The 26748-nt window shown below is 39.1% G+C and overlaps 1 protein-coding gene across 1 annotated transcript; it reads left to right on the forward strand.

Moving 5' to 3' along the window:
• Positions 1 to 366: 366 nt before the first annotated feature.
• RAB38 (RAB38, member RAS oncogene family) lies at positions 367 to 20795 on the forward strand. The gene is made up of 3 exons (XM_009982482.2): positions 367 to 571; positions 8531 to 8811; positions 20643 to 20795. The coding sequence occupies exons 1-3, from the start codon at positions 367 to 369 to the stop codon at positions 20793 to 20795; spliced, it is 639 nt and encodes a 212-aa protein (XP_009980784.1).
• The last annotated feature ends 5953 nt before the right edge of the window (positions 20796 to 26748 follow it).

Raw genomic sequence — 26748 nt, forward strand, 5'->3', positions numbered from 1 at the left:
GTGCACAACAGAAACACTGTCCTTCCAGCGAGGAGCGAAGTCGGGAACGGCACTGTCGCATGAATTTTCCTGCAAAGTCTTTAGTAGCTGGACTAATCCCAGACACACCTCGTGCTGACCTTTACAGACATACGCACAAAACTTTCTGGGAGACTTTCTTCCCCCGATCCTTTGCTTACTTCACCTCTCAGCAGGGCTGCCTGCTGGACCCGGTGATCCTGCTTCCGTACAAAGGGAAAGAGCCTCCACCTACCTTCTCTCCTTCCCTCCCCGGTTCCTCACTCCCTCTCTCCCCCTGGGGCTGGCAGGATTCCTGGGGCAGAGCATGCAATCAGCTCGCAGGGAGCAGCTGCAGCCACAGGAAAGATGCAGAAGCAGATCCAGAAGGAGCACCTCTACAAGCTGCTGGTGATCGGGGACCTGGGAGTGGGCAAAACCAGCATCATCAAACGCTATGTCCACCAGAACTTCTCCCCCCACTACCGGGCCACCATCGGGGTGGACTTTGCCTTGAAGGTGCTGAGCTGGGATGCTGAGACGGTGGTGCGGCTGCAGCTCTGGGATATTGCGGGTGAGTACAGAGGAGAACCCTTTGCTCCGTAACTCATCCAGAGACAATACAAAATACAGACCCAAATTCGTTGGTGCTAATCTTTAAGTCGGAAACTATCAGTGCCTGTGTGGTGAGGGAGAGGAGGTTGAGAAGAGAAAACTTTAAGGGCAGATTGAAATTTTGGAGTTTCCCTAAAGCCAGCAGACCCCCAAACAAGGAGTGTCAGAGTGAAACCTGCCCTGATTTTTGTCCCAAGCCCTTGGCCACGTGCAAAGACATGGGCACCTCTCTCCTAATGCCCCAATTCTTCCCCTGCAGCTGCTGCTGTTCAGCTTCCCTCATTAGACTATCAGATCTCTGTGATGGGAGGAGAGTAACAAGAATTTCCTGTTACATCTATTTAATTTGGTGGAAGAGTTGAGGGATTCAGTAAGTTGGTTAAAATTATTTTTATAGTTTAAAAAAATAAGGGAAAAGTATCACTGAGTTACTTTATCAAAATACCTTCCTTCTTCCTTTCCATCCTCTCTCTCCTACCTTCCTTCTTTCAGCCCAACGAAATGTAAACAACTTCTGGTATGCTTTGAAAAGAGAAGTGTTTCTATTTGGCAATAATCCTGTTTGTTAAAAATGTATTTACTCATGTTTACTTGTCCTTATTCCAATTTCAAGCAAAAAAAAGATAATTTACTCTGTGCAGGGAGAAAAAGAATAACAAAGTCCAGGTATCCTCGCATACTTACATAATTAAAAAATACAGAATTTGACATTGTTGCTGTCAGTGCTTTGGAGTTTTTATATTTGACTTCTAATTAAACCCACAACTATTTTTTTGCCTCCCCCCTTACTAGGAATCAATCATTTTTGATTCAGTCTATAACATAAAAGTTTATCTTGATGGCATATTTCGTATGCTATAAGTAACCATTTTTCATTTGGTGTACATACAATTCCAAGTACAGCTACAACACAATAGTTTGCAGCAAAAAAAAAAAGAGGGCATTTTTAAAACTCAATTAAATTAAGAAGTTACGTTTGTGAAGTAAAGAATAGAAGTGAACGTTATATCAGCTGTTAGGCAACCGTGCCAGCTTGTGGCCTGAGCTGTGGGTTCAGTGATCTGGTCTGGAACAACACCGAGTAAAACTAGTGAAATGAGAAAATTCTTGACATTCTTACCGGTGGAGGGAGTGCCTTTCTTCTACACTTAGCTGCTTCATGTCTGAGCTCTGAATTTGGCACCAAGGTACTAAAACTTATGCAACAACACCGCTTTATGCAAACATACATAACCTCAGCTGTTTTAAACATCAGTATAGTCTTCTGGGTTTGTGATATTATATACATATATGCTCAGTTTTCTTTACTAAAAGTTGGAATAATAGGGAAAGTGTTGTTTTTATTGCTCACCGGTGACGAACTATAGCAATAAATACACACACATCCAGCAAAACTTTTCTGTATGAGAACAAGCATTTAATAGCAAATTCTGAATGCCTCGGGACTTCAAGAATGTATTTTGCCTGCCTTGTTTCAGAGATTTATTACACTACTAATCATGTGCTGGTGGATCATATGATGTAGCTTTCAGTCAGGCTGCAGAAGCAATTACACCCAGTTGTAGTGCTGAATGACTAGCATGCTTTCTGAGTTATCACACATGACAGAGAGAATTACAGCATAGTACTAAATTTCATATGAATTGCTCAATTCAAAGCATCTCTGTGAAGGTCAAGACAGCGGCCAGTAGTAAAAGCAGTTGTTGTCTCAGTTTTAATAACTTCTGCGTAAGGAGCTTTAGCTGTTGATGGCTGTACATAGAAAATACGTTCTGTGAGCAGCATGCTGAATTCAGATCAGGGTGGTGCTGGCATAGGAGTTATCACAAATAAGGCTGGCAAGAAAAAAAGTTGTTGAAAAAAGAAAGTAAAGTAAAACTGATTGGAAATACAGAGGGAATGGAAGTGTTTTAGCCCGGCTATAGCTGGTCATATATCACCACTTGGAAAAACACAACAATGTGAGGATAAGAGGGAGGAAAATAAAATATCTTTTCTCAGAACATCCTCTCTCTTTTGGCAGAATCTCTGTTATTAGGTTATGTTTGGCTTTGGGGGTAAAGCAATAAATTTCAGTCTCTAATCAAGCTGAATAATGTTGGCTTAGCATTTAGGACATCTTGAATTGCATCAAATGATGCAAATGTATCAATATATGAATATATATGTATATATGTGTGTGTGTTTATGTATATATACATCAGGTATCATTTTAGTTCTTACATCCTCTCCTCCCATTTCGTTATACAGCAGTGAACTTACTACTAAGTGTAATGTGTACTCATCCTTGCGCCGAGTGAGCAGTAAATTGTTTAACAGCCTAGAAATTATTTTCTCAAAAATCTTGAATAAATCTAGTGTCAAGCTTATCTACATTATTAGTAGGATTTACATACATGGTGACTTCATGGGAGGAGTGACATACTCCAGCCATGATAGGACCAAGTAGTTTGACCTTGTTTACCCTTATAGACATAAGAAGAGAAAGCAGATTTGGTTCATCTGGTGACATCTAATTTCATAGTTAAATGTAGTTTATATTTTTGTAACATATTTTTCCTGTATTCTTTAATTTGGTAAACAAAACTGTAATAAGATCTAATAGCTAAATGCTAAAACTGCATTTATTTAGATGAGAGATAAATGCTGAACAATAAGGATAACTAGCATTAGAAAAAATAATTCAGGGATAAGGTAGATTCTGCATCACATATTATTACATTAAGACTTGGGATTTTTTAACAGGTAATGTATTCCTGAAGCTATGGGTGTTAAACAGGAATAATTGGACAAAATTTCATGGTTTACGGTTTTATGATATCTGTAACAACACACTGGCTTTAAACTCTGTGAATTTATGTCTGATCCAGTGAAGTGCCTAAAGTTTCAAGTGACTGAATATTCACTGTTTTGTGTGGGAGGAGATATACACGGTAAAATTCTCCTTATCTTTAATTTCCTCCCAACAGTTCCATTTTATTTCACTGAATATCCCATATTCTCACTTTTGGTGTCCCTGTCCCTCTTGAAACGTGCCATCACCTTTACTGCTGTGTGATACATCTTTAAATCTCGCTCCTCAGTCAATTTCTGTTGGTTTCCTCATCTTTTCTGCTGCCTCTGTCTCAGTATCCTTTAAATTCATTAATAGGTTGTTAGAAGGGAAGCTATAAAAGAAACCCTTAATCATATCTGGAACAGGGCTGCTGTGGTGTGGGTGGTCCTGCAGATGCAGGCTGGGACTGCTTTTGAAGAAACCAACTATTCAGTCGGCAGATCTGGTTGTATTTGCTCTTCATTTCTCTGCCAGGCTGCTCACCGTGCTGCTGTCCGTGTTTGGTGTCCACACAACCCTGAGATTTCTCTGTAGATTGGTTTCAGCTGCAGATTTACTGCAGGGAGCAGCCCTGTGAGCTCAGGGGAGGGCAGAGAGCAGCACTTCAGAGCCTTCCCCCTCCCCTGCTCGTTTTTCACAGCCGTGTCAGCATCACCGTTATCCCTCCTGCTGCGTACGTGTGGGCTGGATTATTCATTGCTACTGAAAATATCTTGGTTTTGTTTTGCAAGGCTGGATCTCATCTCATAAACATCTGGTCCGATGTATTGGAGACATCCACACAACACCAGCAGAGGAAGAACAGTTTCATTTCCTTTCCCTGCAACCTTCACCTTCAGAAACAGCAGTCTTTGCACAGATATAGGCAAATCCCTCAGTAGTTGTAAAGTTTTTAAGACTATTATGCTCCAGAAGGAATAAGTGAACTGTTTACTAATGCCAGGCACAGCACATCGGCAGTGGTTTAGGATTTTAGTGGCTGCTAAGCACTGCAGTGCATATGCATAAATAAGATAGTCATGGTGATTTCTAGGCTAAGTTACCTTGAAATTACTGTTCTGCAAACATGAATAAGTCCCTCACTGTGATGGTTTTATTTCAGTATAGGTTTGTGGTGGGATCCGTGGGCCCCATCCTGCTGACAGCCTGCTTTCCCACATGCTGGGGTGATGAACACCATCTCAAGGCTGCCTTAAGTTTCAATCCATAAAGACAATGGCTTGAATTCAAGGGTGAAAGTTCTGAAAATTATTTTGAAGTGAAAGGTGAAAAATGTTTAAATCTTCTCCACAATATCCAGTGTCTCAGTGTTGGCTAAAGGCCCTCTATAAAGCACCGTGGTTCCCAGAAGCTTTTGTCTCATAGGATGAGGGATGGTGGTAAAAAGTAAAACCCACTGTAAAACAGGGCATTAGGCAGTTTTAATCAATTTTTATGTTGTACTGTATTTTAGATACTGTGGGTGAGATGGTGGAAATTATCTGAGTTTTAGCATTTTATCACTAGTTTTTGTAACTTTATCAGAGATTATAGTGGTTAATGGAAATTGTAGATTTCTGTGCAAGTCATGTTAGCAAATTTATGTGGGGTGCATTTTCATAAACTATGAAGATTCAGCTGCTGATTGTTTTAAGCCCATGAAATGATACCTTTTGCTGCTGTAGAGGTGCCACTGAGATTAGGATAAAAATGCAGGCAGGTGCCATTCAGACAGGGAGTCCTTCCCTTTAATGGAAATTATGTTGCTTTGGTACCTTGGTCTTATTGGATTCACTTCAAAGTGAGTATAAACTACTCACCTTGAGCTTGCCAGGGGGTTGATGGTAGAGGTGAAATACCTCCTTAATGAAGCTTATGTGACCACTCTTAAATGTCTGAGAAGATGCCCTCTAGATATCTCTTCTCTGTCTCTGACTACAAAGGGATCCTAATCTTAGATACACACAGTTAATTTTTTAGAACCCAAGTTAGGGCTGATGAATCCCAATGCAAAGCACCATCTCAGTGGGCAAAGGCCATCAAACTCGTGGGGTTTGATGCCAGATGCCAGTGGCCTTGTAAGGAATGCAGTAAAGTACAATGAGCCTGCTCAACAAACATTTCTCAAGTTTCTGACCCTTCCAATGAAAAGCAAAGCCCACCTTCCCCAGTCCCTCTTCTTGCAGTAAAGCAGATTCTAATGTTCAAGGCTGCCTGTGAGATACTGCTGAATACCTAATGGTTGATCTATTTTCTAGCCTAATTACTGCCTAAACCATTGTGTTGCTGAAAACCTAAGACCAGATTCTGACAGCTTTCATACATCAAACATTGCCTATTTTCACGAATAATTCTGCTAAATGAGAAAGTTTTAGGAAGCTCATCTATTAAGATAGGTATTTGTTCACGTGAGAGAGAATCTTTGGAAAAAAAAGAGTCCTGGATCCTCAGACACAATATTTATCTCTCCAAGCACAATGTAAACACCAGAGATCAATTTTTTCAAAATGTAAACTAAATAAAAGTAAAGCCATTGTGCAAATAACAAACCTAAAAGTCTGCGGTTTGCAAACCACCTCTTTTTCTGTTCAAAGTTGCATAATGTCTTTATGCCAAGTATGTTCATATATTAATTGCAGCTGAGGGGGAAAAAGACCGCTTCAAAAAGGGTTTAGGCACTTTATTCAGCCAGCAGCTCCATTGTTTTTCTTTCTTCGAAGTGATTGATAATGGAAATTGGTGAGCTCTGTCCTACATAAAGCTGCTTTTACAAACACGGTGGCTTTTCTGTGCTGTGAAAAACCTAGGTATCTGCAAAAGCAGCTGGAAGTAGGAGGACCAATCGGTGTCATGCCATCTGTCAGAACTTTGTGGGCCACTACTATCCAGAAGGTCATATCATAAGAGCCTTTTACTCCTCTGATAACTTGGACTATTGGTGATGAATGGTTTTATGCTGCTAATTAATAATTTAGTTCATGTTCTGTGACAACACATCTCACCTATCTTAGAATCATATAGAATCATGGAATGGTTAGGGTTGGAAGGGACCTCAAAGATCATCTAGTTCCAAACCCCCTGCCACGGGCAGCGACACCCTCCACTACACCAGGTTGTCCAAAGCCTCATCCAACCTGGCCTTGAACACATCTTACAGATCTGTGTCCCAATAAATATGTGTGAGGCCCCAGTTTAGCTTTCTTACATCATTTACATCTCATCTACAGTGCAAGTATCTCAAGAACTTTTCATGAGAAGCATAAATTATCACTGAAATACAATATGCATCAATACCTAATTGTATATGTCACTGCTTGCCTCACTGCTGCTTCTAATCTGAACTTGAATTTTGTTTGAAGGCACCTTCTTGCAGATGAAAAAAAAAATGTTCAACAAGGAGATTATTGAATAGCACATGACTTAGCCATTCATCTGATTAGCCCACTGATAGGAATCATAAGACATTTTAATAAAGCATAGTCATAAGAAATTTTCAGTATGACCTCATATTCCCCAGAAATTATGTATTTCTTTATCTTGCTTTATCAATGAGACGCAGTGTTTGTTTAAGGTAAAAAAAATCTGACATAAATTTGGAGAAGACAGGCATCCGCTTTTGTTTTCTGTAGCATGTGAATGATTTTCTCCTTGCTGCAACAGCTAGTGCATAAAACCAAAGCTAAACATCATAAACAGATGGTGTTGACCCCAGAAGTGCATTCAGTGCTATTTCCATTAAATGAAACTGCATGGTCTAGAAGCCCAGTAATCAGCACTCTTCAGTTCTCAACCTAGCCTTACATTTGACAGCACAATTTCCATCAGATAAAACCTCCACGGGTAACCTTCCTAGGGTCAGAGGCAGACTGCCAATCTTCTTGTTTTCCTGACCTAATCAAAATTACCCGTACTGAGAAAATAAGGCTAGGAACAGGTTTCTATTGAATGTTGTCTATTTTCGTAGTACCTATTCTCAGCTATGGAAGCATATGGTTAAATAAAAGAGTTTTCATGCTTAAAGACTGCTGTTGTGAGATGTTTCAGGAATTTCTATTCTTCTTTTCCGAATCACAGCTCAGCAATAGACATCAATGGAAATTCTGTTTTTTCACTTCAAGAAAAATTCTGTATAATTTATTTCCATTCTTGGAAACATTTTTTCAAAGTTCCCTGAGAACAGCATATATACTAACAAAACCACAGCTGATCAACATAACGCATTCTGACATCATTGTGTTAATTTTTACAGTTAATCATATAAATTGATAGATATTTACAAATGTCCATGTTTGAATATAATAATACATTGTTAGCTCACAAAAATGCTGTGAACGCCTTCCCAGAAAACACTTTGAATTCAGCAAATAAAACCATAAAGCTCCTGAACAGATCTAGTGTGAAACGTCTTCTCCCAGATCTTTTCACTGGAGCAATGCAGCTCTTCATATTGCTACTGCTGTGCTATTTCTTAGAACACTTTCCATATTTGAGGAAAATTTAAATTCGCCTTTCTCACCTCTATGTTTTAGCTTGCCAGTAAAAACAAATTCATAATGAGTCTAATGCCTGGTATGGCTTCAGATCTTATCTGTGTTACCGTTGATTATTGTCACTTGCATGAGAATATGCAGGATCCTCTTCATGCATAAGCAGATCAGTTGTGTTAGATGTTTTCCAAAAAAAAAACCATAGTATCAAGGAGCTTCCAATCTGGTACCTAGATTTTCTGCAACTCCTGTTTAAATTCTATAACATGCGCCAAGACCTAGTCTATGGTACTTTCTGTAGACCTAGAAATCTGGCATCTTAATAAGACTGTACACTGAAGTTCAAGCTTGACATAAATTTATTAAATTTCCTTGGATGTTTGCTTCAAAAATTCCCGTTTCATGCTATACTCTCTTCCATTTTCATACAAATTAGTCGAGCATGGTATTTATCATTATTTAGGCAGAGAGCAGCTTTCCAGATACTTGCAAAATGAAGTTCTATCTTCGGTAATGTTGTCTTGGAAAATCTGCTATATGAAATACTGACCTAGACTGGAGGCAGTGATTTTTACAAGGTGATGTCTTTTTTCCCCTTCTACTTTCTTCATCACAGGTCAGGAAAGATTTGGAAACATGACCAGGGTGTATTACAGAGAGGCCATGGGGGCATTTATTGTCTTTGATGTTACAAGACCTGCGACGTTTGAAGCAGTGAAAAAATGGAAAGAGGATTTGGACTCTAAGTTGGTTCTTCCAAACGGCAAACCTGTGCCGACAGTCCTCTTAGCAAACAAATGCGACCAGGGAATAGATGTTCTTATGAACAACGGCATCAAGATGGATCAGTTCTGCAAAGAGAATGGTTTCGTGGGCTGGTTTGAGACATCAGCCAAGGTAATGTTTCCGTTTCTTCTTAAATGTTTCTCCGAGTACAGAGAAATTACTTCCCACAATAGTTCCCTCGATTGAAATGTGTACCTTGTAAAGCTCCTCTCTTGGTTGAAATAGTTGAATTTTTCAAAGGTGAATTTGAAATTAATACACTTCTACTTCTTTTAGGTCTTGTATTGCAAAGCAAATTTATATGCAACATTCTAAAATGCAACTGCTTGGATATGATAGACCATCAATAAAGTAGATAAATGGTCAAAAACTTACTGTTTAATAGCCTGGGCAGGATGATGACCTTTGGCAAAGCTACCCCTTATGAATAATATGAGAGTATTTATCATAATTCTTAACTGTGAATACTATCTCTAAATATTTATATAACCACTTGGCCTGAGAAATGCTGGTTGGAGATGATAGTTTTACTGTGTTAGATTCCAGAAAAAAAAGAGTCTGTTGTAGCGCTTGTGCGATGCTTACTGTTATAAGTTCTCATTCTCTAAAACCTCTTCAAAAAAGTCACATATCTGGGGAGGAATGAAATATCAGTGGTCAAATTGCCAAATATGCTGCTCGGAGGTTTGATTCCTTGCCTGGTACAGATTTCTGGGATGCGTATGAGAAATGGAGATAAAAATCAGAAAGGGCACTGGGGCTTTGAGAGTATAAAGGCCCAAGGTACAGTGGTTCTGTATATCAGTTTGGGATTTCTCAGACAATCTCACTGCATGCAAGATTTGGAGAGCTGGCATGTGAAATATTGATTTGAACACAACAATTCAGTGGATATTGTGCTTATTGTATTTTCTGATTATGAAAGCTGGTGTCATCATTAACAATTCTGGGGAACATTTGGATGTAAACAGTTTGGCTCTGGTCTGACCTAGACTGTTAGGAGACTGAAAGACAAAATACTACATTCAATCTTTTAATTTCTTTTGAGCATTTTATGAAAGTTCCTTAAGAACATTTGGACTGTATACTTATATTTTACTTTTCTGGTTTTGACTCCTTCCTTAAGCATTAATATTTCAAAGAAGTCTCACTTGTAATCAGCAGCAGTAACAGCAGGTGACTAGCAGCATGTCCTAGGCTGTCTCTAGCACTGCAAGAAATCTGGGCTGAGACTGCAGCCTTTCACTACTTAAAGGGGGCTATAAGAAAGATGGGGACCAACCTTTTAGAAAGGCCTGTTGTGATAGGACAAGGGGTAATGGTTTTAAACTGAAAGAGGGTAGACTGAGACTAAATATAAGGAAGAAATTTTTTACAATGAGGGTGATGAAACACTGGAATAGGTTGGCAAGAGAGGTGGTAGATGCCCCGTGCCTGGAAACTTTCAGGGTCAGGCTGAATGGGGCTTTGAGCAACCTGATCTAGTTGAAGAAGGCCCTGCTCCTTGCAGGGGGTTGGACTATATGAACTCAAAAGGTCCCTTCCAACCCAAACTACTCAATAATTCTATGATTCTATGTCTTTGTGGTCAGTATCTTTGCTTTCCTACTGAATGGGTCTCAAAACTAGTCACTGTTTCTTCAAAATACCATTTTTAAGGAGACATTTTGATCTAGGTCATTGTGTAAATTATCTTGCTCTACAAACAGGGTAATTCCCATTCCTGCATGTGCAGGACATGGTTTGAAATCAGGTCTGTGGTCCTCTGCTGATTTGTGCTGGATGAGGCCACAAGAATCCTGTGTTCTTCTCTAGGATAATCTAAATTTTACTATGGGCACTGTCTAGTCCTGCTTTAAGAAAGAGGTCAAGATCTCTTACATTAACTTCTTCATGATAATTATGGCAGAAAGCTAATTGTTTCAGAAAGAAAAGAAAACAAAAAGAAAACCCAGAGAGTGAAGCATTTGGATTGGCAGCTGTCAGTAGAATATGTTGAGAGTTGGAGGTTCATTACAGGACAAACTATTATTATTTGTGTAAGGATTGCCTATTTTGGCCCTTTCCAATATTCTGTTAGGTTCCTAACTATTTTTCAGACCACAAATAACATTAAATATCTGGTTGTGAGCATTTGGGATCCAGTTCACCAGTGATGTGTAACACTGTATATGGCTGTTTTCTTCAGAATTACTTTTTCTTCATTTCAGACATGTACGTGAGTCTACATTTCCTGAGGATAAGAACTAATTTGCTAAAAACTGAGGCCTGAGGGCAAAACCCCCACAAAAATCACATGGAGAGAAATGAATAACAGACTGTTTTAAAATGTCTGTTTCTAAAAGACTTTCAAAGAGAAAGAGAGGGAACAAGATGGATCATTGTTTAAAGGATAGAGGGCCATGGTTTCTAGGTTTGGATTAGCAAAGTCATGTAGCTGGTCATCGCTCTTTGGCCTATGAGAAAGGAATCTGTACCATGAATTCCACACATCAGTCCCCAGCAAGCACCTGTCCACCTCTTGAAAAGAACAATCACATTTATTGTTCCAAGGGCCATTGCAGGTCATGGCAGAGAATGAATGTACAAACAGTTTCAAAGGTCACAGGGGCTTTATCATGATGATGGAGCCAGTCTTAAGCAGAACTGTGGAGATACAAAGAACATTTAAACTTTAAAAAGTCACAAAAGAGGAAAAGTTTTCTGAGTTTTTCTAAGCCACATAGAAATAAGATTTTGAGTTATTTTAAACAAAGGAAATATCTAGATTCTTCTTATTTAGCTCAAAAACACAAGCAGTCCTCAGGTTACCAGTGCCATCATGTAGGAACAGAAAGAAATCCAGCTATGACAAGACTTATCTTCAAAAGCCACTGTGAAGGGACCAGCGAGAGCTGAGGACACAGGATTCTGTTATCACACTGTTCTTTGCTGCTATAGACTAAAGGCTACGATCTGTTATTCTGCAATCCTCACGCCTGATTTGCACCCAGAATTGAAAGGTTCTGACTTGTAAATGATGCAAAGAAGAGTAACTCCACTAAAGATAGTCGAATCACAACATTTAGGCTAAGTTAGATTAGAATAATTTCCCCACTTGTTCTGAACTAAAACCTATGCATTTTTTTCTGAACAAAAGTTACTATTACTGTTGTTTTAAAATATTGGATGTTACACATATCTGATATTCTTTCAGCCTAGGACATATTAAATAATTGAACTCAGGTCTGGGGAAAATAAAAACCTGGCTGTGTTTGCTATAGAGAATAGAAACTCTTTTCTGAAACAGAATAACACTGACAGAGAAGTCATCATATTGCAGCTAGCAGTTTTAGCAGTTCAAATAAGCAATAACTCTTTTTTTATGGTATCCAGGAATAATTAGATCTCCAGAGGTTTTCTGGAGACGTGCTTGGAAATGTTATAGCCTTCAGAGCAAACTGAATATGATTTATGCATTTTGGAAAAACAAAGGTGATTATTTATAAAAATACATCTTTTAGTTCTGGTTGCCTTGCAGACAGTAGCATTATGTATATGTACCTACCATATTTCAAGCTGTCAATGGTTTGAAATTTTTGTCTGTAGCACTGGCAGATTACACCACAAAACATCACTGCATTATTCCCTGGTGCTGTTTTTCTTAAGTTAACAACATCAATATAAAAGATTAGAACCACCTAATGCATTCTCGTGTATCAGTTTTGATTCTTACATTAATCTAAAGGAAATACTCAGCCTGTTCCAATCTTATACTCCCCACCAAGACAGAAGAATTTGTTCTGATAGTTTGCCATGTAAGAAGAGCCTTGTTGGGCAAAAGCAGACTGCAGTATATTTGTAAGTAATTTACACATATTGCCATATATTTAGTGGAGAGCCTGGTCTTTTTTATATATGCATATTTAGTTTGTTCATATGGATTGCAGTCTGAAAGGATCATCCCTAGGTAGTGGCAAAGTAACCCTTAATAGCAAATTCTTTACTAAATTTCGTGACCAAAACTGTTGTGAAAGATACATTTTTTTAAAAGAAGGAAATTTCTCCTTCCTGTCACACATGTAATTATCCAGCATGTGACCAGAGTAGCTGAGAGCTCCATTCACATTTCCAAGCCTTGAAACTGTTTTCACCACCATTTCTAGTTCAAAGAGATGAGTTTTTAACTTGGATTAGAAAAGCAGCAGTGTCAAGCTTATTATCGCTTTATAATGAAAATGGATCTTGTGCATCAAAACAGACAAGTCAGGCAAAACTAAATGTGCTTGAAAATACTTATTTCAGAAATAACTTGAAATACCTTACTACTGACCATAGCTGTGCTGTGATTATGCCTGAGTTCCTCTTCTCCCTGCTGTAATTCTGCTGTCAGCAATACAGTACTAGGCAAAAAAAAAGACATTTACTTTTTGTCCAAACTGCCCAGAAGGGCTGGTAGCCGTGCTTTTCAGATCCTTACCAAACTAGGCTAAGCACATAGCTCCTTGTCTGACCATTGTGGCCTGGAGACTGAGCCTCTAGGCTATTTGGGCACATCGTATTTGGACCAGAAAAGAGTTATAGAATCTTTCCTCCTCTGGGAAACACGGAAAATAACGTGTCCTTTCTCCAGCTTCTGTCTGACAGGCAGCTCACAGAGTCTGTCACAGTACCCAAATGATGGACTAGGAGTCAGGAGTCCTCTTCACCACTGATCTGCTGGGTGACCTTCAGAAAGTCACTCTCTCCCCTGATCCAGCCTCTTCTTCCATAAAGCAAGGACAGCAGTTCTGCTCATCTTACTAGTGAGCTCTGTGAATAAACCAAACTCTAATAGCCCTCGTTTAAATCACAAATTTTTCAGTTCTTCTGACTGGACAATTATTAGGAAAGTGAAAAAAAGCAAGCTATGCAGTAGACTTGCAGAAGAACAGGATATGTGGTTTCGATTTCCATGAAGACAAACAAGGCTTGGGCATCTATTTGAATTAACCTGACAGACTACAGCTAATCTGCTGATCTGGTAACTGAAACCAAAGCAATCCATTTGAGACTGCCAGACGCAGTTAGGGATTTGTAGCTCTCTACATTCTCTTTTTAATTCACTCGAAAAAATATCTAACCAATCTCACTGCACAGAGCCTTAGAAAATATTTCAGCTTCTGCCATAGACCAAGAAATGAAGTTGACACCTAAGGCAGAAGCTTTCAGTTCAGATACACAGTCATTCCATGCAGAATCCTCTGCAGAATTTGTTTCCCATAACTAAAAGAAGAGGAATTGCTTCAGATCATCCTACAGGTAGTAGATTCTGTCCTATAACTCTCTGGATCACTTTTATGAAATATGTTATTTAGTGCTGGCCAAAAGCTGGAAATTCACAGAATCACAGAATTTTTGAGGTCAGAATGGACCCCTGGAGGTCATTTAGTCCAACAATTTTGTTGCAGAATATCCAACCAGCTCTTAGAATTCAATTACAGAAATTCTCTGGTTCTCAGGGTTGCAGTCACAGCACTTCACATCCATGAATTTCATGTTCATGCATCCAGATGGCTTTTCACTTGTGTGGTTGTGTTTTCCTAGAAACACAACCACAACAGTATGGCAAAACATCTTAATAAGGCTCTGCTGCCAGCGGTTTCCAAGGGAGCTCTGCTAAGCGAGCAGTGTGGAGCCGTTCTCTCAGATTGCTTGCTCTGGGGGACTGCAGGTTAAAACATGCTGAAAGTCATATCTATGCTCCTGGGTTTTAGTACATTGTAGAAATAAAATGTGGAAACTATATGATTCTCACTAGGTTCCTATCTAATACCTGAATATTTCAGAATTTGTAAATGTTTGCTTAAGGGAAATCTATTTCCTTCAACTCCAGTAGTAGAGCCTAAGGTCACGTCTCTAAGCAGTGCTCACTTAGACCTCCCCAAGTGCCCGCGTTGGGTAGCTATTCTTGCATACATGTTGTTCTCCAGCCTGACCTTCAGGGTAATACTCAGAAGCATCAGATTCAGTCAGAGATAGAAACTAGCCAAAAGTAGAAAAGGAGAAGTTTTATACCAGAAAACAACCAGACAGACAAATCTAAGATATCTGCATGGCAAAGAAAAAAAGTTTCTCTTGGAAGTGAGACAGGCCCATAAAACCAGCAAAGGCCTTTTTTCTTCTGTAAAGAGCTAAGAGCCAGTCTAGTCTGAGGGGATTTATTTTGTATATTAAGATGGAATGCTCTAAATGTTAATGTTCTGCATCTGCATTAGAGATGACAGATAAAGCAACCCAGAATGCAAAGAAGCTTGCTGAGCTTGTGTGCTGCTTTGAGACACATCCAATAAAGTATTTATTTTCCCTTCAGTTGACTGTTGCATTAAAGACTACATCACTGTTTCTCATAGCAATAGGTTCAAAGGTTTTAAATCATGCAACTCTCCTTCCCTGCCCCGAGTTTCTACCCTCTCCACAAAACTGCCCTGTGAAAAGACACATTCGAAGGAGATCAATCTGCAAGGCAAACTGTAATTTGATTTGTCTCTTCCAGTGTTCCTTCCTGGCTTTCAAAGATTGCTCAGAGTTATTTTCTTTGCCCTGTTTTGTTTGGTAACACAATAAAGAGTAGCATATGCTGATTTTCACTTTTGCATTCCTTCTCGATGTGTTCACGAGAAAGATCGACTCAAGTAGCCAGACATTGCCACAAAAGCTGGGTTCGGGTCCGTGCTCTGGCAGACATTGGCAGGTTGATGTAGGGTAAGTCACTTAGGGCTGGATTCACAGCTTAGTTCTTGTATCACTGACTTCGATAGCATCTTTCAGGTGCTGGGGGTTACCGAGGCACAACAGTCACAGAAATGGGACAGGAACAGGGCAAGGAGAGATGCCCAGGAAAAGGTTTCATAAAAGCTAGCATGCTAAATTAGAATGTCAATGTGAGAAGTAGAGCAAAAGCAGGAAGAGGGGCTGAGAGCAACAAAGGCATCATAATATGGGTGAGATCCCACCTTTTTGGTCTTGCAGTAAAAATTCTCTCACAAGCCTTGGGGAAGAAAGGTGTTGCATTCCTACTTTATCATGGGAAGACTTCAAACTGTGCCATCTCCCACTTTCCAACTAAGCACCCTGTGCTGGCCCAGGTTTCCTGCAGTTTCCTCTGTTTGGGGCTCTGCTCTTCCTCTGTTTGATAAATGGCCGTAGCAGCACTTCCCTACCTCAGAGAGATGGTGTGAAAATAAATGCATCAAAGATGCAGCGCTGAAAAATAGCAGTCTTAACAGTAGTGTAGGTAAACAGACCTTCCTCAGTGTTTGGAGAACTGTGAAGGTAAAAAGGACCTCAGAGGAGGCTGGAAAACAAGTTACAGCACTGCAGGTGCATCTAGCACCATGTCAAGGACTAGAAAACCCCTGAACATCTTGATGTGCAGAAGTGGCTCCATCAAGGAGGCAGAGTAGGCCCCTCAGTATGACCTAAAGAATTTGCTTAGAACATGAAAAGAAGTTAGTAAAAACAAAAAGAGAAGAGGAGAGAAGAGAGGAAAGGAAGAGGAGACACAAGGCAGGACAAGGCAGGGCAAGGCAAGCAAAGAAAGGCAAGGCAAGAAGGAAGAAAAGAAGTCTGAACAACAGCAATCATCACAATTCTTGTGGTGTTTTGTGTAGAACAAAATCCATAAAGGAGATGACAGTTAAGACATTTCAACATAGAGACCCACTGAAGGACATTGTTTCACCCTGTTGTTTCATCTATATTTTCTTTATTTTTTTGAAACATAATGAATTTTATTTTTAGGCATGATCGGAGCTGTTTCTATGTTTCACTACACTAGAGTGTCTGAGATTATTTCTCTCTGTCCAGTCTTACGCATGATTGCTTGTTTCTTTGTAATTGTTAGGTGGATTTTCACCTGCTCCTTTTTCTCTATCCCTCCCTAGATTGCCTTTCAACACCTCCTGCTCTCTAAAATTACCAGGTCTCTGACTGTCTGTGTTTGTATAGCAGATCACCTTCTACTCTCTGCAGCTGCTTTGCTGCCCAGCGGAATATTGATTTTATTTTTTTTTTCTTGCAAAACACACCGTAGGAGGAGAGGTGCAGAAATCAATATTTCATTAGACAGACTAGAATACAGCAATGTCTGATCCACAGACCTAGGACACAGAGTAGACACTGTAGGACCAGGATTGTAATGAAAGGCAGCAGTTGCATCAGAGAGGAAGCAGTCAAGGCGTAAAGCTGAGACAGCAGGAGTTGCTTTGTTGGCATGAGCACAGGCTCCTTGCAGAGAGTGACTTGATGTGTTACTTCTCATCTGTACCATGGACCAGTTGTCATCTGAACAATGGGAGAAGGCTGGAGCTAAACACAAGCTCAAAACCAGCTGTGCAGTCTGCTGGCGTCACCCTTCCTCTCTTACTGCCCTTGTGCCTTGGCAGAAATTTTCATCCACATAGCTTAGACGGTTCATATAAATGTTCAGGATAAGAAAATACCTTTCTCACACAACAAACTGTAGAGACAGGGATTTTTATTCATTTCTTCTCATACAGAACAAAAGGCAGGATTTATTTACATGGGTGCAAATGTTTTAAGTGGTGGACCCTTGCAAACCAGCATATTTTGCTTGAAGAAGTAAGAGCTTGGTCACATAGACTTCAGCAGGTGCATGTGAAGGGTTGGTACCCTGGCAGAGAGGAAAGTGAGCATGGACTGAAAGCAGAAGCCTTTTCAGGTGGAATAGCCAGAGTAAGGGATGATCTAGAATAGAATATTTAGAATATTTCCAGTTGGGACCTACAGTGATCATCTACTCTAGCTAGTGATCATCTGCAGTTGTATCTAATCTGACTTCACAGATATTCAATAGATCTGGGCAGATACCTACCATGGAAACAGCAAATTCAATCGAAAATTCAATTAACAAATAGTATGGGAATATGGGTCATATTTTGTAAATGATTTCGTTGAAAAGTAGAAAGAGCAATGCAGAAAAAGAGAAGCTTTTAATTTCTGTATTGCCAAAATTAAATATTTTGACTTTTTATGTCAAAATAGTACTTGAATCTTCAGATTTGGCTTTCTTCCTCCAAAAAAGCTAGAGCTTTAAAAAGAGGTTTAATAATCCAGTTTTGCTTTGGGTTGAGTTCTATCTGGAGCAAAACAGCATTTTTTTTTTTTCCTTCTGAATTTTTAAGCTCAAATCTGTCACACGAACTTCCACCCATCACGTGTGGGTGTAAGGGATGTCCACCTATATGCATTTTATGCTTTTGTGGGCTTGGGTTCCTTCCTGCTTTCCCGCTCTTCTAAAATGCTGATCTCGAGCCTCTGACAAAGAGGGTTTCTGTTAACACATCTGAACATTAATCAGTTTGGGCATAATCGCAAACGGTCGCTGAGACATTATTGAAAAAACACATGCTGCTATCCCAAGAGAGAAGCAGCACATGGGTAAATGAAATGCTTATCAGTCCATTAACAAAGAAAAACAAAATGCAAGAGATTTTTGCATGTGTGTATTTTTGTACTTAGCAATATCTTTTATCTTCAGCTTTCCAAGCAGTATTGAGATATATTTTTCATTGTCTACTTTTTCTAATAAAATTTCACAGTGTTCTGAAAAAGACGTTTGGTGCATACTTGAGGAATTTGCTTGTCTGGTCTGAGAGCCATGTGATGCAGTAACGTTTTAACATCTCAGTATAGAGCTGATTCCTGGCTCTGTATTACTTTCTAGGGGTTAGTATGTAAATGACTTGTCTAAAGATTTAGTTTCTTACAACCAACAGATATTCCTTACAGGTCAAATTTCAAACACTTAAGTTCACTTGTGTAGCTGAAGAAACCTGTGAAATCTTGGCACTAATTAACATTTTCAGTTAGATCCTCAGATTCGAGCTTTTTACTGTGGTGCAAAGAGATGGTCAATGGAGCTGGTGGAGCTTTGCTGTTGATTTCAAGGAGATTAGAAATCAGCCTCACAGAATCTATTACGTTAGCTTTTGATCTTCACATAATTGTATCATCTCTACTAAAACACACACACGTGTACTTTGGTTTCTTTCTTTTATAGCTGCATTTCATGCTTACATATCTCATCTGACTTTTTTTGAACATACACATTGTTGGGGTTTAACCCCAGCCAGCAGCCAAGCCCCACCCAGCCTCTCGCTCACTCCCCCATAGCAGGATGGGGAGAGATTTGGAAGAGTAAAAGTGAGAAAACTCATGGGTTGAGATAAAGACAGTTTAATAGGTAAAGTAAAAGCCGCACACGCAAAAAAGCAAAACAAGGAATTCATTCACTACTTCATCAGCAGGCAGGTGTTCAGACATCTCCAGGGAAGCAGGGTTCCATCACATGTAACAGTGACTTGGGAAGACAAATGCCATCACTTCGAACATCCCCCCACTTCCTTCTTCTTCTCCCAGCTGTAAATTCTGAGCATGACGTCATATGGTCTGGTATATGCCTTTGGTCAGTTGGGGTCAGCTGTCCCAGCTGTGTCCCCTCCCCACTCCTTGTGCACCCCCAGCCTACTCGCTGGTGGGGTGATGTAAGGAGCAGAAAAGACCTTGACTATGTAAACATTACTCAGCAATACTGAAAACATCCCTGTATTATCAATGCTGTTTTCAGCACAAATCCTAAACATAGTCCCATTCTAGCTACTGTGAAGATAATTAACTCTACCCCAGCGAGCACATGAAAAAAAAAAAAAAGTAGTTTCACATGTTAAATGTTAAGGTTATTTTATTAATGATGCTGAGCATTTGCTGAAGGTAGACTTTATGGCACTGTGTGCACATGGGTGTTTATGGTCTCAGTACAACAGGCTCCAGGTTCAGCTTGGAAGCCTGGGTCAGTCTTAGAGTGCAAATAAAAACATAGTCTTTATGGAGCAATAGGAGTATGTGCGTATGCATAAACATATATGTTTGTATTCATTTCTATATGTATGTATGTGGGTGTGTGATATGATTTCCCAGAAGATTGAAGCTACAGTGAGGTTTCTATCTCCTGTCATATAAAATAAGTAATCAATGCCAGTAGTTAGAGTAGAAGAGTGTCTTTTATACCAGAAAGCCTGACTTTTCATTCCAAACATGTCGGTGGCTGTCACCAAGAAAAAAAAATAAAAGTCCTTACTCAGTATTACTGCTTATTTTGTATGCTGTGCTGAGCTGTGTCTCACTGATCAGGTTATTTCAGCTTTGCTTATTCTACAAACAGAGTAAGGGTTGCTGCAAGTTAAACGTGCCGTTGACGTAAGGCACATGTAGAAAAAGGCGTGCTTTGCCTTTTGTTCTAAACCCCTTGAGTGAGGATTTCTGTCTTACAAATGAAACCAATGGTGGTATAGCACTTCTAAAAGCAGTACATTGGAGGTAAGTCAACCTCAACAAAAAATGAGGACTCCAAATGATATAGAGCTTTTTTACTGTTTTGTGAATAACTTGAGATTGTAGCGTTTATTCAATGAAACTGGTTCATCACAGGTTTTACTGGGAGCATTGTGTACAGAAATCTGCCTGAAACTGTTGAAATGGCTTTAAAAAATAAGTGCTATGGATGGCTGTAATTGCTGATAAATAATTAATAATTTGAAAATCAGAGTAACCGTTATTCAAACACTGAAATACAGACTCTGGAGCTTTACTTCAGGCATCTGCCTTTAACATCCCTCTGGCATTTGTTTGTTTAGTTTATTGAAGCAATCAGATCACCAAGAGTTTGGGGTAGTTTAAAGTGAGCTCTGCATATAATTTAAAGGAGATATGAATCATAATATACATAAACCTAATTTAAAACTACTGTAAGCATTATTTAATACAGTCAATTTTTGAAAGCTGTTTATTAAGGAAAGTAAACTTTTGACGTTGCCTAGAGAAAAGTTTAATTATGCACAGGAAATATGCAGTATGGTGCAATTAATATTGACTAATCAACTCTCTTTCTCTTTCACTTGCAGGAAAATATAAACATCAATGAAGCTTCCAGATGCTTGGTGAAACACATAATTGCTAGTGAGAGTGATCCAGTTCAGTCTGTTGAACCAGATGTTATAAAACCACACTTGAATTCCTCCAAGAGTGTCAGTTGTTCAGCTTGCTTTAAATCCTGAGACTTCCAGACTATAACAAGATCTGAACAACTATGATTCACAATGTATACTTTATCCAACGTACCCTGTCTGCCCAGATTGTCCATAAGCAGATTGCCATTTTCTCAAAAATATACTTAAATTTTCCCATAATTTTTGACAGTTAAAATTTATTATGAGCTGTTCATTGATAGCAACTATTCAAAACTGTCTTTGGCTACTGGTCAAATAAGACTTACGGTGATGGCTGTGTTTTCCCAATTGGACAGCACCAGCAGTGATATCAAAGCCTATTTCTTAGCAATGTGGTTTCTGAAAGCTCATATTTGTGATGTGAAGGTGGTAATATTCTACTTGTCCGTTGGCCCTCCAGCTCATCTTCTCAATACCCTGACCAGACAACCATCATCATTACACTTTTTTGTCACCTCTCACACTTAAATGATCTTGTTTCATATGAGGAAGATGGTGATGATAATGAAAATACAGCTGTTCAGAAAAAGGCAACAAAAATGTTCACAATGAAATATTTCCATTACAACTTCAGTCATTGGGATGCAGTGGCAGAATTGAACATGAAGCAATCTTCCACATCATTCAATTATCCAGAAGAACTCATCTTGTGAGACTGAATCCCAGTGTAGTTTTTGCTGCCCCTTTCTGAAGAGTTTAATTCTCAGTTGTTAGCATTGTCTTCAGGTGAGGCAAGATGAAATGAGTCAAGGGTAACGGGTGACAAAACAGGGAATAAAGGGTACAGTCTTACAGTTGAAGCAGCTGAGAGTCTTCAGAAAGGTTATCTATTCTAGAAAGCCAGCATCTCTTCTGAAAAGTGCTCATTGATTTTGTTCCTACCTCTCCATCCTTTATGCCACAGATGTTGTCTCGTTATGTTTAAACGGTGTATATTCTATAAGTCCCTACATGCATCTCTCCATTATGCTGATTCTCATGGAAAAATTCACTATCCACACTATAATGTAACAGTTGAGCTTTTCAGGAATGCATCTTTGTTGAATAGCAGGGTATCTGCTTTCTGAGAATGTTCTTCTAAAAAACACGTTTGTATGAACTATCATAGGAAGCAAAATGAAACAATTCTAAGAAACAGCCCTGGAATTTGTTGAGCTGTGCTGTGGAAATGAAATGATTGATTTTCAGAGTCTCACAAAATATGCAGGTTGGTGGAGTCATTCAGACAAGTGTGTCTAGACAAGAAGTCTTGACATCTGGCTGCAAGCTCCTGCAAGACAAACTTTGCCTGTCTCCTGCCATAGACAAATCACTTCCATTTTCTTGTTCCTACTCAACCTTTTCCCTCCTAAGCTGTGAACTCTCAGTGGCAGGAGCTGTCTTCTGAGATGGGTTTCTGTCCTTAGAGATGTCTAATACTGTGGAGGGGAGGAGGTGGAATCTTGTGACCTCTTGGGCAGACATCACTGGAATACTTCACTGAATACTTAGTTGGAAATGAAGGAATAAAACTCTCAAAGGCTAGTAAATAGATGTTGGGTAGGAAAAATGAAAAAAAAAGAGAAAAAAATCATCAAGCTGACCTTATCCTGTGATACCTATGGGATTCATGTGTCTCTAAAGTTCAGCCTATTACTGAATGATCTGTTACTACATAGGCACTGCAGAGGAGAGCCGGGAACAGAGACACAGCTCTTTATGTGTTCTTCCTAAAGCATTAAATTGATATATTTTTGTCACAGAGTTTTAGAATAAGAAAGCAAGGTCTGTGGTTTAAAGAATAAAAAGCCACATCCGGGATTAATCTGCACACACACATAGATGTAAGGATCTATATATATCATGAGCTAGCTTTTCTGAGGAGAGTGAGTTTCAAGTTGTCTTGATCGCATTGTTATCCTTTAACACTTATGTTAAACATTCTTTGACTCCTGCTGTGATCTGGGTCAAATACCTTAACCTTTCTGCCTCAGTTTCCTCATCTGTAAAATAGGGATTGATGTACACACCTACCTCACAGCACTCCTTGAAAGTTACTGTTGGCAACGTGCTCTGAAGATGTATGTTACACAAATGCCAAGCTCTATTACCGCTCAGAATGAGATATGAGTGCCCTCTAGCATAAATACATGGTGCTGTAATGCCTTAATATTCTAAATCTACCAAGGGCTTGTCTGTGCTGCAACAATTAGCTTCAATTATTCCACCTCAGTTAACCTAGTTGAAGTTACAAAGCGACGTGTGACTGCGTGGAATGGTTAGATTAGCTGCAGATGTGTTGCAGACGGAAACTGTGGCTGCACAGATGTCATGCATGGTACTAGTTTAACAAACTCAGCAACACAGCTGTAACTCAGAACTAGTGCCAGGTCAGCTATTTCAAATTTAAAGCATTATTTAAGCCAAGTCGTATGGATGCCTTATTAAGGATAACACTTAATTCATAGCTTGAGCCAACACTGGGGAACACAAGCACCTAGATATTCAGATGGCTTCTAAAGAGCTAAGTTTTCATCAGTTGAATCTCATGCTTTAATTATAAATCTGGATGCCTCAGGTGAAGCAGAGGAAGCTGTCATTTCTTTGAAAAATTATTTTGTGCTCAACTTGCAACAAACATAGCAGTTGCTAATGTGTTTTAGTTATCTTCAGATCACTTGTCTTGGCAATTTCTAGCCGATATTCATTAAGCATAATGGTAACTTTCACAAATGTTTGAAAGCTATGGCTAAAGATCTGGTATAACAGTGATTAAAACCCCCACGTAAATAGAACACTCAAAGGACATATAGGTGGTTTTTTTTGCTTCGCTACATTGTACAAATCTGCTTTAAACTATGAACTATTAATCTATTCCCCTTGATTCTGCTGTGTCAGGTTTCACTGCAGTCACAGTTCTTGGGCAGATTTTCCACCTCTGGTAGACGGTGGACAGAATTTGGCCAATTTCTATACTAAGGACTATATGAGGTATAAGTTCTAAAGTCATACATATTTACACCATAAGACTGAGAACAGTATCATGAAGAATCAAGCATCATTAGGTGGTTACATAATTCCAAATGTTAATTTTTATTTGTACTGAAGTGATAAGAATCTGTCAAGTCTTTTTCTGTAATGCAATAAAAGTGCGAATGTCACCTGGGTATCTAGCAAACAGACCCTTTGTAGAAGGGGTTGTCGTAGGCAGGCCAGAATAAAAGCTTTAATTTAGAATTAATGAGCTCAGTTTGTGCCAATATCCTTTCAGGAACAAATGTAAAATTTAATTACATTGTGTCAGTCCCTAACAGGTTGGATTTCCTTGTTTTTTATTAATACATTCTGTGCAATGTCCTCTTTGCTGGTCATTAGAGACCAGGCATCTTAATTGCATGGCCATTTCAAAATGAAACATTTTCCACTTCTGTTTGCAATGAGTAACAAAAGACATGAGTCTCTGTTGCCTTCCAAGTGGGCAAAGATACTGCAAAGCATATTTAAAGTTTATTTTCATTCTAGTTCTCCATAAACATCCCTCTGGGTGTCCCAGCACCTAGAACCACAAGCTGATGTGCAGGTGATGTGCTGGGCACGAGTGATCAGCCCAAAACACTCATGAAAAATGATTCAGCATCTCCACCCAGGGCTTCATTTACCAACTCAGCCACAACACCAGTAGTGACAAGATGTCTTTCTTTTTCCATCTTTAAAGCTCCATACAAACAAAATCTTGTGATCCTTAATACCTTGAGAAGCATATACATATTACTGATACAAAAATGAATGGAGTGAAAGGTAAATATGACTTCATTATTCCAGAAAGATTGTCATTTACTTGACCAAGTTGAAATTTCAATAGAAAGCCATTTGGACTCTGAAAATCTGGCTTTGCTGTTCTTGTACAACATTTTTTTGGATCTTATATTTTCATTGAATTTTCTATTCAGGAATAGTTATTCCCAACAGTACCTTGTGTATACAGCTTGAATTGTTGTACATCAATATTTTATCTTCAGATTTTTTTTTGGCTTTTATTTTAACCTACCTGACCATATAACAGGAGAGGGAGGGAGGGAGGGAGAAGGTGCATGTTTAAATAGCAGTTTTGTTTTACTTCTTACAACAGCTTGTTCTAGCTGGATGAAGTGAAACTGGTAAATACATATGGGAAATGCAATTTTATGTCAATTGCCCGGAAACAATCAATGAAAATACATTTTATTGCACCAATATTTATGCATGTGACCGCAGGTTCTATTGCAATAAAAGATGATATTTCTGACAAAACATGGAATATGAGTGTTTCGTAAAATTAATTCACTAACCAAAATAAGCACATACAAGTAGCCACAAGCTAATTCAGGTTTCCTCATATGGAGCCAACCTCTGAGATAGATAGATAGATAGATAGATAGATAGATAGATAGATAGATTGTAATAGTTTCATTTAGACTGTTTACTTTCTGTACAATCTCTTGTTTAAACCATCCACATTAACGATTGACATTGATTAAAGGGTTACATATCTGAGAAAGAAACTTTTCACCTTTTCTCCTTTCATCATCCTTTTCGATATGCAATTCCAGATGCAGCTTTTGAGGCTCCAGCTCTTCAAAGAACCTCAGTTCAAAGTATGATTTTACAGGCAGAATTTTTGGCTCACAAATAGATGCATAATCAGTTTGGGGGCTCATTATTAACCACATACTCAACTCTTGGAAGTCTGGCTGGGTAATAAATGGCCTACATTTGCAAATTGGGCAGATGCATGTCTAGGATGGAGTAACTGCATTTGTCTTCAGCTGTCAGGGCAAGCTGGTACCTGCAGCAATGTTACACACTTGACTTTTCATGATTGCCTAGAAATATTAGATTGTTTTATTAATTAAAATAAAAAAGAGAAGGGGGAAAAAAAAGGAGGTGCTTGCTTGCAGTGTGAGTCTACTGTTTATTTTACAGTTTTTAGCTTTTCTACAACCACAAAAATAAATGTTCTGGTTTTGTTGCATTTTCCATAATGCAACTCAACATTCTCACGCCCTATGGCTGGAGGTATTGCAAGACCCGCAACCAAATCCCCACCATTTAGTGACACTACTGCAGCTATGCAGACTAATCAGTGTATAACAAAGAAATATCTTTGACTGCACAATTTGGGAATACTCATTTCCTGAAAATCTTCTCCTTTACAGTTGCAGTGCATCAGCTGCCTAATTAAGATTGGAATCTCCATGTTTTATGTTTCAAATGCAGTCATAATAGTTTACAAAGATAAGATATTAAACTGAGCAAAGCCACAGCACACAACTCCCTAGAGTGGAAGCTAAGCAAATTAACATCTCCTGGTAGACTTCTCTGCATGTCAATAGTGGGAGAAAGTTGTTCTAGTCTGATATTCACCTGGTTTCTTCCAGGAAATGAGCTTTCAGTTAAGCCATAGTACCTCACTTCCACAGCAACTGGTAGTATTTACACCTGACATCTATGGAGTTCAAGTAGTTTTAAAAGACAAGCTACAATTTCTTTCAGAAATGGCATCTTTAATAAAGATTTAAAAGTCAGAGGTGCCTAAATATTTTCTCAGGTACATAAAAGGTAATTTTAGATGTCATAGAATCATAGAACGGTTTGGGCTGGAAAGGACCTCAAAGATCATTTAGTTCCAACTCCCTTGACGTGAGAAGGGATGGCCTCCACTAGATCAGGTTTCTCAAAACCTCGTCCGACCTGGCCTTGAACACTTCCAGGGATGGGACATCCACTTCTCCGGGCAACCTGTTCCAGTGTTTCACCACTCTCATTGTAAAAAATTTCTTCCTTAGATCTAATCTAAATCTCCCCTCTTTCAGTTTAAAACCATTGCCCCTTGTCCTATCCTACATATCCTTGTAAAAAGTCCCTCTCCAGCTTTCCTGTAGGACCCTTTAAGTACTGGAAGGCTGCTATAAGATCACCCCGGAGCCTTCTCTTCTCCAGGCTGAACAGCCCCAACTCTCTCAGCCTGTCTTCATAGGATCAA

The sequence above is a fragment of the Tauraco erythrolophus genome, chromosome 1 (assembly GCF_009769465.1).
Source record: "Tauraco erythrolophus isolate bTauEry1 chromosome 1, bTauEry1.pri, whole genome shotgun sequence".
Taxonomy (NCBI): Eukaryota; Metazoa; Chordata; class Aves; order Musophagiformes; family Musophagidae; genus Tauraco; species Tauraco erythrolophus.